Source organism: Phalacrocorax aristotelis, chromosome 8 (assembly GCF_949628215.1).
Source record: "Phalacrocorax aristotelis chromosome 8, bGulAri2.1, whole genome shotgun sequence".
In the NCBI taxonomy this organism is placed as follows: Eukaryota; Metazoa; Chordata; class Aves; order Suliformes; family Phalacrocoracidae; genus Phalacrocorax; species Phalacrocorax aristotelis.
Genome location: NC_134283.1, coordinates 21,664,485 through 21,686,087, shown reverse-complemented (window position 1 = coordinate 21,686,087; position 21,603 = coordinate 21,664,485). Strand labels below are relative to the sequence as shown.

General features: G+C 46.8%; 2 protein-coding genes across 3 annotated transcripts; one reads left to right on the top strand and one right to left on the bottom strand.

Annotated features, from left to right (window-relative positions):
* Positions 1–597: 597 nt before the first annotated feature.
* Positions 598–11,856, bottom strand: OGFOD1 (2-oxoglutarate and iron dependent oxygenase domain containing 1). Of its 2 annotated transcripts, XM_075101743.1 has the most exons (14): positions 11,644–11,856; positions 11,417–11,562; positions 10,426–10,472; positions 9,819–9,919; positions 8,840–8,956; positions 8,266–8,357; positions 5,954–6,082; positions 5,503–5,616; positions 4,709–4,788; positions 4,308–4,603; positions 2,860–2,982; positions 1,997–2,055; positions 1,305–1,473; positions 598–821 (listed from the first exon to the last, which is right to left on the bottom strand). In XM_075101743.1, the coding sequence occupies exons 1-13, from the start codon at positions 11,801–11,803 to the stop codon at positions 1,312–1,314; spliced, it is 1,626 nt and encodes a 541-aa protein (XP_074957844.1). In that variant the 5' UTR covers positions 11,804–11,856; the 3' UTR covers positions 598–821; positions 1,305–1,311. The 2 variants fall into 2 exon arrangements, with proteins under 2 accessions (XP_074957844.1, XP_074957843.1); XM_075101742.1 differs by having other exon boundaries at positions 598–1,473; positions 11,644–11,855.
* Positions 11,857–11,955: 99 nt separating this feature from the next.
* Positions 11,956–20,161, top strand: NUDT21 (nudix hydrolase 21). The gene is made up of 7 exons (XM_075101745.1): positions 11,956–12,181; positions 15,046–15,246; positions 16,478–16,541; positions 17,232–17,321; positions 18,000–18,075; positions 18,434–18,548; positions 19,864–20,161. Exons 1-7 carry the CDS (start codon positions 12,066–12,068, stop codon positions 19,883–19,885), a joined length of 684 nt encoding a protein of 227 aa, XP_074957846.1. The 5' UTR covers positions 11,956–12,065; the 3' UTR covers positions 19,886–20,161.
* The last annotated feature ends 1,442 nt before the right edge of the window (positions 20,162–21,603 follow it).

Genomic DNA, 21,603 nt, shown 5'->3' with positions numbered 1-21,603 from the left:
GCTTTGAGCATACTGCTCCTCTGCTGCCAGCCTGTGGTCTTACACTGCCAATGTGGTCTTCAGCCACAGGCTGGAACTGGAGCACAGCAGCAGGTTCTAACCCAAAGTTAACCTCTCCTAAATGAGAGAGGCTGGAGGAATGAGATGTGCACGCTTTACCCAGCTCACTGCAGGGCCATGGCCTGCACTGCCTGGCTTGGATGAACTGATGGTACACCTGTGTACCTTCACTGCCAAAAAATGTTTCGGGCAAGCACATGCAGGCCAGAGCTGTGCTTGTAGTGAATGTGGGGCAGGCAAGCAGGAAAGTGTACAAGGGGGAGGTGTTCCACCAAGACCCCCACCTTTCTTGTACCATTTACCACAGGAGCTGGGTAGCTGCTACCTGGGAAGATCTACAGTGAAAGAAGCCACATTGGAGCCTTGTAGACCCCAGGACAAAACCAATGTGACATAAGGCCCCACTGTTGGTGAACCTCCTGCTGCCTGTGGGTGACAAGCCAGCCCACCTCCCTGTTCTGAGTCTGGAGCCAGAGCCCTTCCATGGCTGATGCATAGACCCGTCCCCCTACCCACACCAGCAGAGAGGGACAAAGGAACAGGTCTCTCATCTATTTAGCTTGCAAGTCCGTTGGAGAAAGGGCTGCATCTGGGTCTGTCTGTGCAGCATTTAGCATAATGAAGTCCTGCTCCTTGTTGCAGTGCCAGGTCCTTCTCAGTGCCAGCAACTTTATAGCCTTGCTGTCTTCCTTCCCAGCTCCGTGGAGTTGTGCAGCTGGAAAAACCTCCTGTTTCCCATGGCAGCTCCTTTATTTCTGCCTCTGCAAACAGTGAACACAGTTAAGCCCCAGTAAAGGTCTTGGGCATTTTGTAACAAAACTTGCCCAACCGGACTTTGATGCATTTTGCTGACCTTTTTTTTTTTTTTAAAAAAAAGTCATCAGCCTGGGGCAACAGATGATTGTAGTTTTCACCCTGACAGGTCAGAGAGCCATTCCACCGTGTTATTTCCATGGGAGAACAGCTGGCAGGCTGACAGTTTGGTGACACTAACCCCCTCTATGTAGCATTAAGAGCAGTTGAGAGTGTACTACAAAGGACTTGGGAGGAAACTGAATTTCCATTTGTCTAGTTAATAAAAAAGTAACCTGGACCCCACTTGGCAGGGTACAGCTCACACACAGTGTGATCAAGTCAGCAGCAGCAAAGTTTGTCTGGACTTAGACAGGCCCCAGCTGAACACCAGGGGGTAAAAACCTGCTCCCCACCCACCACCACCATTTTCTGCATGATGATGGTCATACCACACTGTCACTCGTAATAGACAAAGGAAAAATCCCAAAATCCTGTTCTGTTTGGATGCTTTTTCAGGCGTGCCAAGTTACGGTGATTGATGTATTTCACAAACTTCATAGTTTCTTTGTCTCTATAAACTAAGGCCAAGCAGTTGTCCTCTGGATTCACTGTCAGCAGCTAGAAGACATGAAAATAAGGGAGGAAATTAGTTTAACAAAAATGGCTTTGATGTCATTCCTAGGAAGAAACAAAACAGTTTCAAAGGCTAGTCAGAACAAACGTCTGTTAGAAAATAAATTATGTCGCTATTTTCAGTTTAATACCCCTTAACCTGAAGCATTTATTAGACAGCAAGGTTCATTTGAAGGGATTCTGGACTTATTAGTATGCCTGTTCAGTACCCTCTCTAGCACTATACTGAATGTGACCCTAGTAAACAGCACTTCCCTGGGAAAGCACCCTCCAGGTGCGGGTGGTATTATGCACTGTCAGGGCCTGAGCCTTCAGCTTTAGGGTGGACACCAGCCTCTTGAAGCTGAAGCCAGAGCTAGACCCGTGAGCCATATGTAGCTCAGGCAGGAAGGCTCCAGTGCAATAGCGAGCACCCTCAGGATTATGTTAGCATTATGACAAAGTGTAATTACATCTCTCCACCCTAAACGATTTTATCTAATTTGCAGCTAGCAACAGAGGTTCTTACCTCTTCATCTTCACCTTTAGCAATGTAGGAAGTAAAGCCACCATATTCTGGATCCCAGTCTTAAAATAGAAAAGAAAGATTCTTAGAAAGTTCAACACTGGCCAGGCTCTATATGGCCTTCCTGGAGATGCCATTTTTCCACCCCACGCTGCACACCAGTTTACCTCCTGCTGACCTTTTTTTTTTTCAAATCAGAAACAACTTGAAGCAAATGTACTTTGCTACCAGATTTCCCTCTTACCACAGATGGGCCATTCAAGGTTGCTCCTCACATGTAGAGCCTTACCAGATACGCAAAATGTTTTCAGTATAATTACCAGCATGTGCCAGATGGTTTCAGGCCTGCATTCTGGGCTCAGCTGGTCCAAAATGTTTAGGTTTTTGTTTTCACCGCTGTCTAAGGAGCAATCAACCTAAAATGCCTAAACATGCCTAAAGTAACTTTTGAAAACCCTGGGCTTTATGAATTGGAGGCGCAGTGATAATTTTGACGAGAAAAGGAGAGAAATGTAACACTTTTAGCGGGTGTTTTGGCCACTTGACCCTCCACCACGCCCAGAGGCACTGCTTAGTGAGAGGGAGGGTCCGGGAGACGCAGCCTTTCCTTCTGCCCAAGCGCCACCTCCTGGCCCCAGCAGGAGAGGTCAAAGCTGATCCTCAGGAAACATTCCCAAATCTTTGGGTAAGGACTACTGAAACCAGGGCTTACGCAGAAGCGAGGGCTAGGAAAAAGTCTACAGAGCCCTTCTGTGTAGGAAAAAGCAGGGAAATTTTGGCTATTGTAGCACTGCTGAAGATTTAGGAGTCCTTCCTTTATGCAAAACTTGTAAGGGGAGTCCGATACCTCTCTTTTGTCCACTTACCCTCACAGCCACAGAAGAAGAGCAGGTCAAGAGCAAATTCTGTTGCTTGAGTGTCATGGACTAGAGTGTAGTGCCCGTGGCTCCACCGCCTCAGCTCCCCGGCACACACAGGGGTACCCGAGCCTAGAACAGGGCACAAACAAGCCAGGGAAAACAATGAAGCTGTACAATACCTGATGCCTGCGAAGCTCGAGGCATGTAGGGGACAAGCCCCTGCACTGCCATGCTGCTGTGGAGCTGTCTTTGCCATCCCCAGCGAAGTGTAAACGAAAGAAAAAGTAAAACCACAGATCTCACATAAACGTCTTTCCTAGTGGTGGCTCTAAGTTACATCCTTTGACCAATGTGGAGGAGAGCAGCCAAGACTTGCTCTTTGGCCAAGCTGCGATGTGTTTTGGTTCAACCAGTTCCTCCTTTCGTTTTGTTTTGTGTTTTTTTTTTTTCTCCCAAGATTTACAGTAGCGCTCCAAACTTCAAGAGCCAGCAACCTATCTGTTCGTGAAGTACTGAAACTACCAGATGCTTCAGCGAAGAAGGATATTGCTCTGAACTCACTCTTCACTCACCTCCCAGGAGGTACATCAGAATTTGGGGAAGCCTTGTTTTTTCTCATTGGTCTAGCTCAGTTTTTAATCTATACAGCCCCAAACTATGCCTTCCTCATATGTGAGTTTAAAATCACCTGGTGGGAACATCGCAGGTAGAAGAGGCAAAATGACTAGCAGTGGAAATCAGAAAAACAAAGCCTTTGTACTGGGTCACTGTTCTGGTGGGATTTTCAGTAGGACTTAAGTGTTTTCATTACCTTTTATTCCAGTGCCCACTAATTTGCCTGAGTCAGTGTAAGATGAGCATTTTCACAATTCTACCCTTAAATTTCAAAGCCACCGTTTTAAATAAACAACACTGATCCATGAATCCAAAAATAACATAATCTTTTATAGCAACAAGATCTCATTGCTGACAACTACGTGGTTGTTTAGGCTGACGGCATTTTCTGAAAGATTAAATTTAGGAATTGGTTTTCTAATTCTAATCATCTTCACTTCTGTTCACTTTCTTCCTTTTGATTTGGTCTCATACGAGAATCTACTTTATATGAAGCTGAAGCGTAACTACTGGCGAAAGATTATTGGGCAATTTATTACCATCCCCCCTCCACACCCATGCCCGAGCTCCTACAGAAGTCCCACCCTTAAGACATAAGTCTGTTCAAAACGGTATCTTCAAGTTAGTCGTTACTTTATACCAAATTCTTTTGCAATGGTTGCTTATTATGCATACCCAGTCCAACATGCTTCAAGTCCCATGTTAGTGCTGGTGCCTTGTGCTTGCTCCAGTACAAGGTGCAACACTAGTTTCATGCAAATCATTGGGAATTATGCTGCCAACATCCTTAACGTCAGGATTCTGCTCAAGTCCCTTCACGCTGCTGCTGCTGGACTTACCATTCTGTGTCTCACTCTCTTGTGCTTCAGGGATGTGGTCAGGCTGGTCTGGCTGATGGGGACTGCTATTGGCATGTAGTTCCGTCTCTTCCTGCTCACGTTTGGGACTGCTGTCCCCAGTGGTGTCTGCTGCTCTTCCTTCCCCAGCATCTTCATCCTCATCAGAGGGAGCCAGGAAGTGCAGCTTTAGGCCAGTGAAGTTGGAAAGCAGTAAAAACAAGGCCTCAGAGCGCAAGAACTGCAGGAATTTCTTCAGGATGTCAGGGAGGCTGTCTTCCTCTGCTGTCTCATAGAGTCTGAAAGACAGCAGAGCAGTGGGGAACCAACAACATCAACCAGTGCAGCCTCATGGCAGCTCCTCCTTGGCTGATCACTAGGTGCAGGATGTTGTCATTCCCCACCTTTTATTGGCAGGCCCCCGGCTACTCCACTGGATGTCTTTGTTCTCCAAACCTTCACATAGTAGTTGGTATTTCTCTTTCTAGGAGAGAAAGTGCAGAAGCTTTAACATTTAGCCCTCAGGTCTCCCTTGGTGTGCTAGACACAGTGATTGTCTACTTGTCAGAGGTGCCCAAGGACTCTGAGTTGAGGGGGAGAACCTGGGTGGGCATCGTGTCTTTTCAATGCCAGTGACCAACAGGTATCAAATGCTACTTGATCGTCTGCTGGGTGAAAATGTGGTTTCACTGAGATACGGATGCCCAATAAACCAGAGGTAAATCAGCCTTGAGAAGCAAAGCCTTTCAAATAAGACAAAACCATTACGGGTCATTTGTTTCACACACAGATCAAGTTCCCCAAGTGCTAAGCTGCCGAGAGCTGAGGGACTGGGAAGGGCACTCTGGTCACCACAAGGCTAGGAAGCAGCAAGGCCAACATGTGTTGCCATCCTTCTGAATTGCTTCTTGCAGGCAACAAGAATGCTGAAGCAAAGAGTTTGAATTTTGACGAGTTCCTGCACAGTGGCGTACAGGCAGGCAGGGGGGATCCATCCACAGAATCACAGAATGGCTGAGGTTGGAAGGGACCTCCAGAGGTCATCTGGTCCGCTCCCCTTTCATGAAATGTGAAACTAGAAGGTGTTTTAGTTGACAGCTGAACAAGCAAGGCCTTTCCCAGCTTGCATGACATGTGGTACCCACCAGCCCTGTGACCTCTTCTGGCAGACCACATCAGATTGAACCAGCGGGCTCACCTTAAGAAAATCTTTCAGGAGAATTTCTGATCGCTCCTCAAATTCCTCCTGGATTTGAGCTTGGGAGTCCATGTCCAAATAAACTTGATTGATCCACTCATACAAGATTTCATGCTGGAAGGGAAATGGATTTGAATGCTGAATTAGCAAAATTAGAAAGGATTCCCCAATTCCTTCTTACCCAGCTGGCCACAGGGCTGGATGTCTCCCCACATCCACTCTATTCCTTTTTTCCAATTGTACCACGAGTATTTGCTGTGTTCTCTGCACTATTGTAGGTATGCAAAATGGACAGCATCAAGAAAGATATACAACTTTATATGGCTTTATGGACAGGAAACAAAAAAATAGGGTAAGTTAAAGCATCCCCAAGCATCAATGTGTCCATCGGTATTCCAGGGCCATGAAAGAAATAGAAATGCAGATAAGCAGATGTAGCCTTGTTACTCACATCATAGGGGATGTGTGGGCTCCTGGGCAGGGGATTCTCCATGTGGCGTGCAGGTCTGTCTATTGATGGGCCATGAAACCAGCCACTCACTGACAAGCGGCACTTCTCCTCAGACAGAACTTCTGACACCTGGAACACCGTTGAGCAGCATGTTACTGTTTAGACTACAAAACATTTACGGACCAGCTGTAACAGGCACCGTGTAGACTCATCACAGAATCATAGAATCATTAAGGTTGGAAAAGACCTCTAAGACAGGAGACGGACCTGACTCCGGAGAGCCTACTGCATACACAGAGAAGTCAGACAAGGGCTAGACTAGGCTGGGTTATTCTTGGTTGACAGAAAGAGGGCTTAAAGCAAACTTTGATGCTCAGGTCCATTGCAGGTTTCCAGAATCCCAGTCCAAGCTTCTACTCCAAGCTCCTAGCAGAATCCCTCTCTCTGAGAGCTTTGAGTCATTCTGTTATTAAAAGTAATGGTGTTTCAGTTTCCTACCATTTGTTCTGTTGAAGAACCAGCTATCAAAGGCTACAAAAATTAGCTGCCACAGCTTAATCTGGAAACTCAGAAAACACTGAGCATCTGTGGGCCACAGTAGACTATATCAGTCTATTTTTTTATCTTCTAATTTTTAAGAAGTGCTGTACTACAAGCCATCATGAAGGGCATTTGCCTGATGCTTTTGGCTCTGGATTGAAGGTCTACCTATCTATCAAACTAGGAGGAGTTAACCCAGTCCATGGAAACCCTTGGTTTTTGCACAGTGATGGCCACTGTTAAATCACGATTCCATCCAATTGTGCACAGAGGTAAATTGGCTAAACTGAACAATTTCACATTCTAGGGTGCTGTACTGTAACGGCAGTGTGTTAGAATAGTCTGATGGAACAGGAAGCAGGAACACAGCCTGTTCCAAAAAGGTTTTGGCTCTTACTCAGAGCTGTAGTGGCCCTCTCCTTGCATGACTTAGAGGTGTTCTGGGTTATTTGGTATAGCTACTTGGGAAATGGAAATCAGAGAACTGCCTGCCACTGGAAGCTTGTGGACCCGCTCTGCTCAGCAAACACCCACAGCTTTGTTATCTCCCGAAGCAGCATACACCATGAAGGCCAAAACCTAAAGATCTATTAGGAAGTACTGACTGAACACTCTTCGCCCAACGTCTGAGAGGGCTTAAGGCTGGCATGTGCTGTGAAGGCTTCCTATCAGTCTGACCCTTACACAGTCCTCTAACGGGAATTCACAGGCTCTATGCTTTACTGATGAAAGGGTCAAAGAAATGATTCAGCGGTTCAGCAAATGCTCTGGGCACAACGAGTGAGGTCCAGATCCAGAAGGCTTTGACTCACTGCACTCCCAGTTAAGCTTAATGTTTATTTTAAAATGAAGTTTACTATTTAAGCTGAGTTTCTTGCCTGTGTTACCACTATCAGAGGCTGTATGCAGGACTCTGGATAGTGCTAATGCGTGGGATTAAGTTTAGGTCAGTCACAAGGTTAAGTGGAACATGGATTTTTATGACAAGATTAAATCACTACCTGAAAACAATTAGGGCAGTGATCAAATAGATATTTCTGTTAAACAATTGATTTTAAGACATAAACAACAGAAAAGTAAATCCCAAAGCAGCCTAGGTGAGGACATGCCAGACCTACATCACTGATCTTCTTTCTCTCCAACCTTCTGCTCTTTGGCCCTGTTTGTTAGTCCATGGTATTCTCAAGCACAGAGGAGTTTCAGATCTCATCCAGGTACTTGTGCCATGCAGTTCCACAGATTTATTCACCCTGTTTCCAGCCATCTTTCTGCTAAGTGCCACAAAGTGCTTCTTAACCATATTGGTATTTCTACTGCAGGGTACCATGCTACGTCTCTGCTACAAAGTGGGTAAAGCCATATCTGCATCGTGCCCTACTGGCAAGGTGATGTGCCAAGGAGCTCTTCTGGACCAAAGTCATGGCATCCACATGAAAAATGTGAGCTAGTTTAAAACAAGCAAACAAACAAAAATCTCTCCTCACTGCAGCCAAATCCACAGTGGTGGCTTGCCAGGAGAGCAACGCAATATAGAAATGGCAATTTTTTTTTCCCCAAAGTGATGAAGCTGGATGGACAGTTTAAAGTTGGCTTTGCCAGTTTTTGTCCTCCTTGAAGTCCCGCCTTTAACGGACAGCACTTAGCATGAGGATCCATTCTACCCACACTTGCTCCCCCTTTCCCTTCTCCCTCCCCATTGGAATTGTAATAACATGCAGAACAAATAACCACAACAATGAGAATCAAAAAATGAACAAAAGACAGCTCCTTGCCTGGTGGAAAGAGACTGGAGAGACTTCAAAGAAAACCAGCGTGTTCCACGAAGGCACTAATGACTTGATGATTTGCTGTGGCTGAAAGCGTTCTGAGGAGGAAGAAAACATACTCTGGTTAAGATATGAACTGGAACTCACTAGAAACTGCCACTTCTCTCTGACTTCATGACACTGTGACTGGCGAGACACCTGGGTATAAGGGATGTAGCTCAGAGCAATGGCTTGGTGGACTTCTGTTGCTGGAAAGAGAAGTTATCTCCATCACTTTGAAGTTCCAAGCACAGTTACTGGCATTGCTTCCATCCTGCTTCCGCTCTTGGCCCTTGATAAAAAATGGAAAAAAAGGATTCCCCTCTTCATTACCTTCCCGTTCCTCTGCTGTCACCCATTAGCATTGTCTGCAAAGCCTGCTACAGCCCATCTCTAAGGTGCAAATTTTACCCACACAGCAACTTCTCTGGACAAGGGAGGAACTCTTTATTTTCCTTGTACTACCTGAGGAGAGAGTTCCTGCAAAGGGCACAGAGGCTTCATCATTTTCAGCCACCGAGGCTGAGCTCTGAGCTCTTACCGTCTGTGCTATACAGGTCCAGTGTTCCCCCATCGTTTTTCTCCCAGGGTGGCACGAGGTACAGGATGAAAGCAATTCTCCGACCTTCCAGCTCATCATCATGGCACAGCAAGACATCTGAAATTACACACGTTTTGCAGCAGTAGTGCCTTTCCAGTACAAGCATGATTCATTCCAGTGACTGCTTCCCAACTTTGTCCCCGCAAGAATACAAGAAAAAACATGCCCGTTCCAAGAATTGCATTTTCACTCGTCAGCATCACCAGCCCAAGATCCGCAAGATTAACTTCTGTGGGATTGTATTACAAGCAGCGGATTAGCCTACTCTGAAGGCACAGGCAGTTATAACTCATCATCCACCCCTCTGTGGCCGTCAGTGGGCACTGTGAACAGATTCCCGACTTAAATAATGATTCAAGCCCTGACTCCTAAATACAGCACTTCCCTTTGAGCAGGTTTGTTGCTGGAATAGGGGGAGGAGGACCCCTGGGAACAGAAAAGCCGGACCAACAACTGGTTGTGCAAAAGACACTTTAAAAGTAGAGCTGACAGCAGTAAAAATTTTCCCCCTCCTACAGCGATTTTTCATGACTAAAAGGGTAGGCGTGGTTGTAACCTGGACTCAGCAAGGTTAGGTTTTAGCATCAGACTTTTCAAACTCAACTGCAGCATTTGGAAGCTGAACATATCACCCTTGTGCATGGAAGCAGGCGTGCAAACACGGGTTGAACATCTCTGAAAAGGCAGGGGCTTGCAACAGCACTGGTCCTAGTTAAAGCCATCAGCAATGGAACTAAAGCAACAGTCCTTCTGTAATTTGTACTTCATTTTCTGAGATGTTGATTTGTTGCTGATAACTTCTAGGACCCTCTAGAACTAGGAAGGGGTTGGGGTGGGTTATGTAGTTAGGTATTCTGCAGACATTTTGTTTCCTATACAGCCACAGAAGCTTTAGGGAAAGGATCACTTATAGACTGACCGGTATATTCATATTTAGCACAAGAAATATCGATAGTTGGCTCCAGCTCAATCTGTGTCACAGCAGAAAGCCACACTCGGAATTCTTCACACAGAGCATGCCTGAGAAGACAAGCACAAGGTGAGTGTCCTCTTGTGATATAAAGCATGTCACTGTAGACTAAACTAATTCAACTATTCAGCTTCCAACTATTTAAACAGTTAGAGGTACTGCTACTGCTGGTGGCAGTGTATTCCTGTAGAACCACACAGGAGCTGGCCAGGAAAACAGCCCAACACCCACAACATCGCCAACAATCACCAGCAGCGAGTGTGAAATTAGTTGCAAAGGGGACAGCTAAGCATTTTGGATGTGACAGAAATGCAGGGGCCAAATCAGATCGTACTGCTTGGAGGAAAAGAGTTAGCTGACTTCAGGGCCATGACATATGTAAGGTAGATTCAGCTCCTCAGGGCTGGTTTCTGGCCTGAGCATGGCGGCAGAAGGTGGCCGAGTGCTGCCTGGCTCACTCCAGAGCCCTCGGCCTTCCCAGGAGAGCCAGCCAGGGCTTTCCCCAAGCTGAAGCAGCTGCAGTCGGGGCTGGCAAAGCCTGGAGCTGGCACTTTACCTCAGGGCAGCGATGTGGGGCTCCGGCCTTCCCCCCAGCTCCTCCGACTGTGGCGGCCCATGGAAGAGAATCATGAAATCACTAAGGTTGGAAAAGACCTCTACAACCATCAAGTCCAACCCCCAACCCAACACCCCCAGGCCCCCTAAACCATGGCCCCAAGTGCCACATCTACATGTTTTTGAACCCCCCCAGGGATGGTGACTCCACCACCTCTCTGGGCAGCCTGTTCTAATGCTTGACCAATCTTTCAGTAAAGAAATCTTTCCTAATATCCAGTCTAAACCTCCCTTGACGCAGCTTGAGGCCATTTCCTCTCGTCCTACCACTAGTGACTTGGGAGAAGAGACCAACACCCACCTCGCTACAACCTCCTTTCAGGTAGCTGTAGAGAGCGATAAGGTCTCCCCTCAGCCTCCTCTTCCCCAGGCTAAACAGCCCCAGCTCCCTCAGACGCTCCTCATAAAACTTGTTCTCCAGACCCTTCACCAGCTTTGCTGCCCTTCGCTGGACACGCTCCAGCACCTCAGTGTCCTTGTACTGAGGGGTCCAAAACTGAGCCCAGTATTCAAGGTGCTGAACACAGTATTCAGTGCCGAGTACAGGGGCACGATCACTGCCCTGTTCCTGCTGGCCACGCTATTCCTGATACAAGCCAGGATGCCGTTGGCCACCTTGGCCACTCGGGCACACTGCTGGCTCGTGTTCAGCCGGCTGTCAACCAACACCCCCAGGTCCTTCTCCGCCAGGCAGCTCTCCAGCCACTCCTCCCCAAGCCTGTAGCGTTGCATGGGGTGGTGGTGACCCAAGTGCAGGACGCGGCACTTGGTCTTGGTAAACCGAGCTGACCTCGGCCCATCGATCCAGCGCCTGCCCAGTTCCTCTGCAGACCCTTCCTGCCCTAGAGCAGACCGACACTCCCACCCAGTTTGGTGCCAAAAGGAGGGGGGTTCGGGCAGCCCGGACAGGCCCAGCCCGGCGCGGGGCCCACCTGCCACAGCGAAAGTAGGTCGTTCCGCCGCCCGCGGAAGCAGAGGCCCAGCAGCTCGTCGCGCAGCGCCTCCGCGAAGGCCGGGCCCGCCAGAAAGCTGTGGATAACACCATGCCGGAACGGGGCCGGCTCCACCGCCGCCGCCTCTGCAAGGGAAACGCCGCCGGTGAGGGGAGGAGGCGGCCCGCCGGCCGCGCAGAGGGGGCCGGGACCGGACCAGGCCGTACCGTGGAGGAGCGGCTCCCTGCGGCCCCAGGCAGCCGCCGCCCGCTCCCGCAGCGCCGCGTCCCTGAGGGCGACGCAGAGCTCGGCGGTGGCCGCCCGCTTCCCGCGCCTCTTCCCCGATGCTGGCGGTAGCAGGGCAGACCCACGCCGCTTGGCGCCCATGGCGCGCCCCTGTGGCTCCCCGGCCGGACTACAGCTCCCAGCGGGCACCGCGACGCCCGCCGGGCCAATAGGATCACGCGGGGGGCGGTACCGCTCCTCTGACCAATGAGAGGGATATCAGCGAGAGGGCGGCTGGGTCGTCCCCCTACGGAGGCAGAGCGGCTCCTCTCTATGGTGGCGCCGGAAGCGTGGCGTTTGATGGCGGAGGCTGTTCCCGCCGCTGAGCACTGACCGCTCCATCGCAGCGTCCCGCTCCGCCGCCATGTCCGTCGTGCCGCCCAACCGTTCGCAGACCGGCTGGCCCCGCGGGGTGAACCAGTTCGGCAACAAGTACATCCAACAGACGAAGCCGCTCACGCTGGAGAGGACCATCAACTTGTGAGCGCCGGCGCGGGCCTCCCCGGGTTCCGTCCCGTCCCGTTATCGACCCCGTCCCCGCGCACCCTGGGGCCGCCCCTCGGGCGGGTTTTCCTTTGGCAGCCGCCGCGGAAGGGCGGTCTGGGGTCCCGGTTCGCCGCCAGGCGGGGGCTGAGAGGGAAGCGGCGGAGGAGCCCCGGCTGCAGGCGAGGGCTCTGGAGGACCCCTCCACCCCCCCCACCCCCTCCCCCCCAAGGCATGCTGTTAAACTGTGAAACACCCCACTGAGCGGTGTCGTGAGTACCGAAAGCTGGCCAGCCACCGGGGGATGTGGAGCGTTTAGTAGATATGCTTTAGCATATACCCTAAATAAAATGAGCCAGCAGTGTGCCCGAGTGGCCAAGGTGGCCAACGGCATCCTGGCTTGTATCAGGAATAGCGTGGCCAGCAGGAACAGGGCAGTGATCGTGCCCCTGTACTCGGCACTGAATACTGTGTTCAGCACCTTGAATACTGGGCTCAGTTTTGGACCCCTCAGTACAAGGACACTGAGGTGCTGGAGCGTGTCCAGCGAAGGGCAGCAAAGCTGGTGAAGGGTCTGGAGAACAAGTTTTATGAGGAGCGTCTGAGGGAGCTGGGGCTGTTTAGCCTGGGGAAGAGGAGGCTGAGGGGAGACCTTATCGCTCTCTACAGCTACCTGAAAGGAGGTTGTAGCGAGGTGGGTGTTGGTCTCTTCTCCCAAGTCACTAGTGGTAGGACGAGAGGAAATGGCCTCAAGCTGCATCAGGGGAGGTTTAGACTGGATATTAGGAAAGATTTCTTTACTGAAAGATTGGTCAAGCATTAGAACAGGCTGCCCAGAGAGGTGGTGGAGTCACCATCCCTGGGGGGGTTCAAAAAACATGTAGATGTGGCACTTGGGGCCATGGTTTAGGGGGCCTGGGGGTGTTGGGTTGGGGGTTGGACTTGATGATTGTAGAGTTCTTTTCCAACCTTAATGATTCTGTGGTAGAAACAGCACCTGACTTGGGAAGGGTGAACCCCAGGGCTGGGGAGTGTTTGGCATGGTGAAGATTGTATCTGTGTCTCTCCTGATATGCTCCTTCATGGGTGTCTGCCTTTGGTAGCAGGGAGAGACAGGCCACTGGCATGGATGGGCCGTAGGCTCGCCTTGTGTAGTGGCTGGGATATGGTTGGGTGTGCTGGGTGTTTGGGCTGGTGCAGGTACTGCAGTTTAAATTTAGAGTGGCTGCTACCAGAGAAAACTTCTGTCATAGACACTAGCTATTTGCTAATAAATATTTACTTACTTTATATGAGAAGCCATGTACTTCGTCTTCTTCCAGTGAACTCTGATGGTTGTATTCTTTGCTAAGTACCTCTGTCAAGTTGCAGAAACCGTACATGTTAACTATGACAGCTAAAATTGAATATTGGCTATTAATCACAGATTCATATGCATTTTTTTGGTATAACTGTGTTTATTCACAGTTAGTCTTGTGGAAGTTCATATGTGAGCTTCAGAGATTGTAATATTTTTATGGTGCTTCTGAAGAAAAGGCTCATCAGAAAGCTGTCTTATAACCATAATTTCTTTTTTAAAGTATAGGCTAAGGGTTTTGATGTACAGACTACACATTAGTATAGCGTGGATTGGTATAGTAGATTACTAATAAAGCTATCTGTGTATCTAAAAATGGAAATTATTCTAAGCTCTAAGTGAAAGGGAAGTGGGGAGCTTGCTAATAAATGTTTCTGCAGTTAGGGAACTAGTTGTTTTGTCTCACTTGTGTATGTGAGAAAAGGCTCTAACAACTGAAACTGGCTTGTGATTTCTTTGCTATTAAAAATGTGGAAAATCTGGGGGGAGGGGGAATTTGAGGGAGGGGAAGAGTGTATACAACTCAAGTTTGATACAATTAAGTATTGGAGAAGGAATAGATGAGTCTCAGGAAAAACATTTCCCTTTAAATCAGTCATTTATTCCATTAATTTAGCTACTTTATGCCAAAAGTCAGCAAAGCCATGGTGATAACTCGTTACTGCTCTGCCCAGAAGCCATTTTCCTCTCACTGTTTGACTTAGCCTGATGACCCTGTCTTCCCTCCAGGCCTCATGCTATCACAGCTCTGCATTACTTGGATTTTGTTGTTTTCCTGTTGCCCTCTGTGCTCTCTAGGACTGACTGATTTTTTTGCTTAAGCTTTGCTTTCTTTTCAGACTCTTCTCAGTCCTTCTTACCTGGAGAAATCTCTCAAGTTTCCACTGTACTGTCACTAGAGGAGGCAGAGGTCCAGCAGCAAAGCCCAACAGAGTGATCTTCTCAAACTCTTGATCTTACCCCAGGCTCCCAGCCCTGCACGTAGACACTCCTCACTTCTCCTCTTCTGTGATCCAGATGTCTGATTTCCCACTTCAAAACAAAATCACTTCTGACAGTTTAGTTCTCAGACTCTTCGTTACTTCCGCAGGAAAAACAGAACCCCCGCTGTCCTGTGCAGCTTCCTTCCTTCCCAGCAGAGCTTTTCTCTCCTGTCCCTTTCCTGGTTCCTCTCAGAGCCTCAGCTGCCTTTTCTCTGTGGTGTGGCGATCAAATAGGGTGGCTGTTGAATAACAGTTGCTGCCGGTTCTTCTGGGCTTCTTTCCTTCTTCTGAATCGGCACCACGCTAGTGTGTTGATCAGCAGGACTTTCTGCACTTGCGTAGCGCAGATCTTTGTGCAGTGTGGGCCCCATAAGTCACAACCAAGAACAACTAGACTAGTGCTATGAATGAATTACCCTTCCATCAGTCAGAGGAGGTTCTGCCTCAGGGTGGATGCTGTGTCATAGTGACTTAAATTTACGTTTCTTGTTGTATAGTAACATATTTTCTTTGCCTTACAGGTACCCTCTGACAAATTACACATTTGGTACAAAGGAGCCCCTGTATGAGAAGGACAGTTCCGTGGCAGCTCGGTTTCAGCGCATGAGGGAAGAATTTGACAAGATTGGCATGAGGCGGACAGTGGAAGGGGTTCTGATTGTACACGAGCACAGGCTGCCCCATGTGCTGTTACTGCAGCTGGGTACAACTTTTTTTAAGCTGTAAGTGTCTGTTTCTTGAATGTAACTTTTAGTTTATTGCCACAGACCACTAAACAGGTGGGCTGGAGGGTAAAGTGTGGCTAACTGATAGATGTTTTGAATGTGATTCGTGTCTTGCAAAGACACAGTGTGTGAAAACTTTTTAGAATGGTGGGGTTTTCATCTAAAATGTGTTTGTACAACTCTGCTCATGAGTAGGGAGACAGTTTTGAAGCAACTGGAAATCTTAGTTATGGTGCATTGCTATGGTAAAATCCTTTTCAAAACTCATCAGTAGTTAGTGCGTTGTTCTTATACTGTGAAAGGTGGTGTGCTTAAATATGCTTATGCTATGGCTGCAGAAATGGTGAAGTGGAGCTCAAGGAATAAACCCCAGTGAATGCAGAATGATATCTGTTTGCAAACTATGGGGTGAGGTGGGGACAGCAAGAATGGTAGGCATCTGAATTTGAGAAAATTGCTTCAGTTCATTCCATGGTTATCACTGCCGAGGGAAATTTTAGCATTTGGATCATGTAGTCATAGTGATGGTAATGGTGCTTGTTTTCTTTTTTTAAACTGGATGGGATTGACTTGTCTCAAGTTATCCTGCTTGTGTTCGTCCTCTTATGTTTTTAACATTTATATCGTTTGCTCTCGATTTTGTGCGTGTGTGAAATCTAACTTTATATCCAGATTCTTCTTTGATGTCTTGATTTGGGGGATGTTTGTGGACAAAACAGGCTAGAGTCTAAAAGTTTTGCAAGTCTCTGTAATGATGAAAATGTGTTTATAGTTTTTTTTCATTAACCTTGCATCAAATGCAGGATGGTTCCTCACAGGAGTTTTGTTTTCTGCTTCCTGTGTGCTTTAGTGAGTGCTGTTTTTGAGACAAGAACAAACATGGTCGGTATTTACAACTCTTTTTTTTCAACTTCTGGTGCTTTTATATTATTATTAGAAGTGTCCAAGTTATCATGTACATTGTTATACATTGTCCTGCTGAAGTTAAAGTATTTTATATAACAGGTGTTGTTTTTAAGGGCTGTACAGTAGCCAGTTTAGTTACGGTTTTGGTGAAAGCTATCCTACTGTCTTCACATTCAGCGAAGTTATGTTTGGAACTTCTGACTTAAGGGCCTTGAGTGAATTTGTAACTCCCTGCCTGGAAGCATATCGAAACTCACCTGTGAAAGTTGGTATATGTGATAAAAACCGTAACTTTAGCTTTCATCATTGGTTATTTCAACAGACCTGGTGGTGAACTCAATCCAGGAGAAGATGAGGTAGAAGGGCTCAAACGCTTAATGACAGAGGTCTGTTTTTCTTCGTTATGTTGCTATACTGGAATGTTGGATTATTTTAGAGTTCAAAGAATAAGCCCAAAGCATTACAGTAGCCTCCTTATCACTTCTGTTATTTTGATGCTGTGGTTGATGTTTTCAGGTAGTTAACAAATAAAGCAGTCATTTCATTTGTCTTCACCATGAGGGTGTGACAGAGTGGTCTAGTGGCTGACCCCCTGCTGCTGCTCAAGTCCTGTGTTCATTTGCAGCTTTGCTTTTTGGCTGGCTTCAGGCAAGTGAGCGTGCAGATGGGCAATAAAATATGTTGCGGAGCCCAACTGATGAGGACTTGTTTTGAGATGGTCTTCCCAATGCACCAGTTAACCTTCCGTGCTCGCCAAGTAACCCAAATTAATTCTGCCAGGTAGCGTAACAGTGCATTTCAATCTTCGCATTGGTCTGATGGGACTCGGTTCAACTGAATACAGCATGGAATTTGAAATGCTCTCAAAAGTGTCCTTGTCCTGTCAGGTGAGGCTTTTACTAAAAAATGCCACTTTATACAAAAATGCTCTAAAATTCTATTAAAAGCTGTCCCAGAGCATCTGTGAACTACATCAGGCCCTTATTACAGCAAGTCTTCATGCTCCCAGTATATGCTTTCTAAAAAAAATTTACTTGGGGTAGTTAGAGTTTTGACTGTAACTGGATTTTTGGTAGATACTGGGTCGTCAGGATGGTGTTCAGCAAGACTGGGTGATTGATGACTGCATTGGGAACTGGTGGAGACCCAACTTTGAACCTCCACAGGTGAGTACTTCTGCTGACTTTTGTCGTCTTCAGTCATGTATTGATTGTTCTTCCCAAAGCCTTCAACCTACTAGGTGGGCTTTGAGTACCTGCTGCATGAGCAGTTAGTTTTTCTAGCTTTTTACTTATTTAATCTCCTTTCTGTGGCTGAGGAGAAATGACCAACTTTTTAGAAAAAGTTTGTAACTCCCCTCTTCCTCCTCACCCCTGTCCTGATGGGTGACAAGCCACTGGATGTAATAGCTACCAGTCCTGTGCTGAGCCAGACACACCATTTAAATTCCTGTTTTAGCCACAATGGAAACTCTTGCATTGCTGCATATGGAACAGATGCCCTGTGAATAAAATAGTCTTGCTACCCTATTTCTAAGTGCTTTAACACTGAAAATTCTTGCTCAGTTTGCTGTTACGGACTTCTGTCTTGTTGGGTTGTTTTAACTGCCCAGGAGTACTGGCACCTCTTTAGATCCTGTCAACGGTTGTGACAGCAACAGCATTCCTTTCTGAGTACTTTCTTGTAAAAGTGGTTTTTATTATTTGATGCCATGAAAGAACAACATACAACACATTGAAGGCTTGCACAGTGCTTGTTAATTTATAAAGTGGCATTTAAGATTGCACAATATTCTCAAAGCTCTGTACAACCTATTTTTATTGTGTTTTTTTTTTTTCTTCCAGTATCCCTATATCCCAGCTCATATCACAAAACCAAAAGAGCACAAAAAGCTTTTCTTGGTCCAGCTTCAAGAAAAGGGTGAGTTTGCTTGCAAGATTGTATTTATAACCTTGTCTGAACGCTTGCATCTCATGCAAGGAAATGCGGTAGCAAGTTTGTGGTCATGTGCTTGCAGTAGTTTGTAGTTGATCAGTAAAAAAGTTAAATGCTGATACTGGTTTTGAAGGTAGCTGATCCTCTGAACATGAGTTCCTAGCAAATGCTCATTCCTGCTCCTGTGTCAGTATATGTACAGCGTAGGAACCCCATATTTAACTAGAGAAGGAATAAATCTACTCTCATACTATAGATATCTTGTTTTGAGGTGGGGGGGTGGTGATACCTTGGCTGAATGTGTGGTGGTTTTCCGTATTAATCCACTTGTATTTGGTTTTAGCTTTGTTTGCAGTCCCCAAAAATTACAAGCTGGTCGCTGCACCATTGTTTGAGCTCTATGACAATGCACCGGGGTACGGACCCATTATTTCCAGCCTTCCTCAACTTCTGAGCAGGTATATTGTGATTTATTTGTGTTATAGTTCTTGGGAACATGTTTGCTGTGGAACACAAGAGCAAGACTAGGCACTACAGAAATCAGCTGTGGAAAGATTGCAGCTGTCCCAAAGAGCTTAGAATCTGCCTCAGACAAGGTGTGATGGACAATTTAGAGGCACCGATTGCCACTTGCTAGCACCAAAGTCCTATGTAGCAGTTGTAGCAAAGGAAAACATGAAAGATAGTGAGGGTGAAGCTGTGTACAGGCTAAGAAACAGCTTCTTGCAAGTGTCAGGGACAGCGTGAGAGTAAAAGCCAAGATACGTGTTTGAAGCCGTGAATTAGATGTGTGTGTGAGCACAGCTTTGTGCTGATTAAATGTGGTGGGCTTTTTTTTTTTGACTCTTGTGTAGTAGGGTTTATAACGTGTAGCGTGTTGATAACATGAGTATCTGTAGGGACAGCTGTGTTTTTCCCTTCCTTTCCCCAATGTACGCACCCTTTGGCTTTCTTACCTGAAAACGACTTGCACCTCGGGTCTCCAGAGCTCACCAGTCTTACTGGTTTCTGTTACCTAGCAAATGTTCGTGAATTCCAGCCATCCCACAGCTGCTACTCGGGGAAGAGGTTCTGTCATCCACCTACTTGGATGAAAAAAGTCTGTTGGCAGAATGTCAGCACTGGTATTGCTCATGACAGGCTTGTATTGTGCTGTGTTTTTTCCTCTGTGTAGTCTCAATTTTGGCCATTGTAGCTATGGGGGCTTCCCCTTCCCCCTGCTCTAAGGGCAGCAGATACTTTCTCCCGAGTACCAGCAAAACAGTGGCTATCACACAGCCAAATGCCAGTTTGGTACCAGTGCAACAGACACATCCAAAGGAGGGATGCCTGGAGGATGAGGTGGATGTCTGCTTCCACTGTCTGAACGCTGATTGTGGTGAAACTTAGCTGAGGAGAATTAGTTGTTCTGTTAAGCATGTCCCTCTGTTGCCCAGGGAGCGTAGAAAGTTTGCCCCGATAGCTGAAATGCTGTGAAATAGTTGCTGGTGGGGTACAGAACCCTTACTGGTATTTTCATATCTTTGAAGCTCTCAAGACATGAAATGTTAATAATGAGTTCTTCTGCAAACTTAAAAGATTGCTGTGCAGTGCTAGCGTAGGGGTGGCTGTTAAAAGATGCTACACTATAAAGCTGAGTAAATAATCCACTGTTGTTCTGTTAGATGGAGGCTTATCAAGAGCAGAAACAAAACATTTACTTATCCATTCCAAAATGTCACTTCAATAAAAAGAAGGAAAATCCCTCACTTGGTATAATCCTTTTAATTTTAGGTTCAACTTTATTTACAACTGAATTCCCATATAGCCGAAGAGCCTGATAGAAGAAGCCGTCTCTGTGAGCACAGCTTTAAAATGTAGAGAAAAGAATACGTGTGATGCAAGGACTTTTTTTTTTTTTAATATCATTCTTTTCCTGAAGGCCACTAAACTTTCTATCATATGAATAGAGAAGTGAATCTCAACTGTTTAGGTAGCAGGATGGCAATGTGGTGTCAGTGTTTTAATCACTTTTCATTGTAATACTCACCAAATTTTTTTTGTACAACATTAAAGAAAATGCTTAAGATTGTGTTTGTCTTGGGTTTGTTTTTTTTTTCTTTAGTTGTCTCCTGCTTATAGGTGTGTATTTTAAACTTTATTACTTCGTTTCAGGAATACAGAAGATCTTGGAAACAAGAGGAGGGCCTAACCCATTCAGGGATCGTTTGGGTGCTCTGAGCAGGGAGTTAGTCTGAGGGAGGAATTAAACAGTGTATGTAGGTGCAATATAATTTTGAGTCCTCTTAACTTAGAGAACAGAGCTGCTGTTTGGAGGAAGTATGAGTACTTAAAGGTAAGCATAGCCTTTGTTCAAAGCTTATCAGAACTGAGCTGGAAGCATTACTGTTTGTACAGGGCTCGGAGGAGATACAAATTATATCTTCTCCCGCTGTGCCTCCTTAAGAAAATACCAGCCCAACAAATTCTGTTAAAATATGGAAGTAAAATTAATTTTCTGTACTTTCTAGAGCTATGGGACTGAATCTGGGTCATGTTTAAATGTTTTGCTAATGCCCTATGCAAGTGGTTCCATGTTACCCTGAGTGGTTGTAGATCAGTGTGCTGGTCATCTTGCAAGGGATACTCCTGCTTTCTCACCTCAATGTTTCATGCTCTTGCAGGTAGTAAATATCAACCTTTATAGTTTGGTGGTTTGGGGTTGGGTTTTTTTTTAACATGCTTGGCTACACATCAGTTCCAGTGGATATGTCTCTTCCTAATGCCTTTAGCCTTCCATACTTTTGCTTAACTCTTTTAAAGACTTGTTTCCAAATTCTGCCTCTGACCAGAAGGTGTACTGTTGCTTGTGCACGGTCCTTGTTTATGAAGGCATCGTCAGAGAGCGTGTGCTGCCGAGAACCGAAACTGGCCGAAGTGCTTGGCTCCATTGCCAGTTGTGCTGGTATGCTGTGTGCAGAACAACTGCGACAGCTTGATGCTTCGGTCAGATTGAAGCTGTGCATTATGGGATGGATACTGAAAGAATAGTGGAAAATTTAATGGTAGTGCTCTTCGCTTTGGTGAATTCTTCACTACGCTTCAATACACTTCACTACAGATGGAAGGAAGGCCTGGATGTATGGTTAGCAAAATGTATGTTCTTTAGGTAACTATTCTCTCCATCAGGTAAAGCTATCAGGGGTTTTGAGAACAGAATGGTTCTGGCGTGGGGAAGTGAGGGAAGGCAGAGGTTTGGAAGTCAGGGGCTACAAGAACAACAGAGCGCTGCTGTCGCGGCCTGGTGTTTAACAGCATCCCTCATCTTTCAAAGCAGCACGCAGCGACGGGAGTTAGACCCGTTGTTGTCCCGAGCTGCCTGTGGGAGTGCTGCGAGGGCGGCATCAGCTCCCCGCGCTCCTCTTTGACCGGCACGTTTTGGGGTGCCCGACGGCGAAGCCCTCCTTTCCCGCAGCCCGCAGTGGTGTGGCGGCAGCCCCGGTGCGGGCGGGGCTCGGGGCCCCGCTCCTCCCC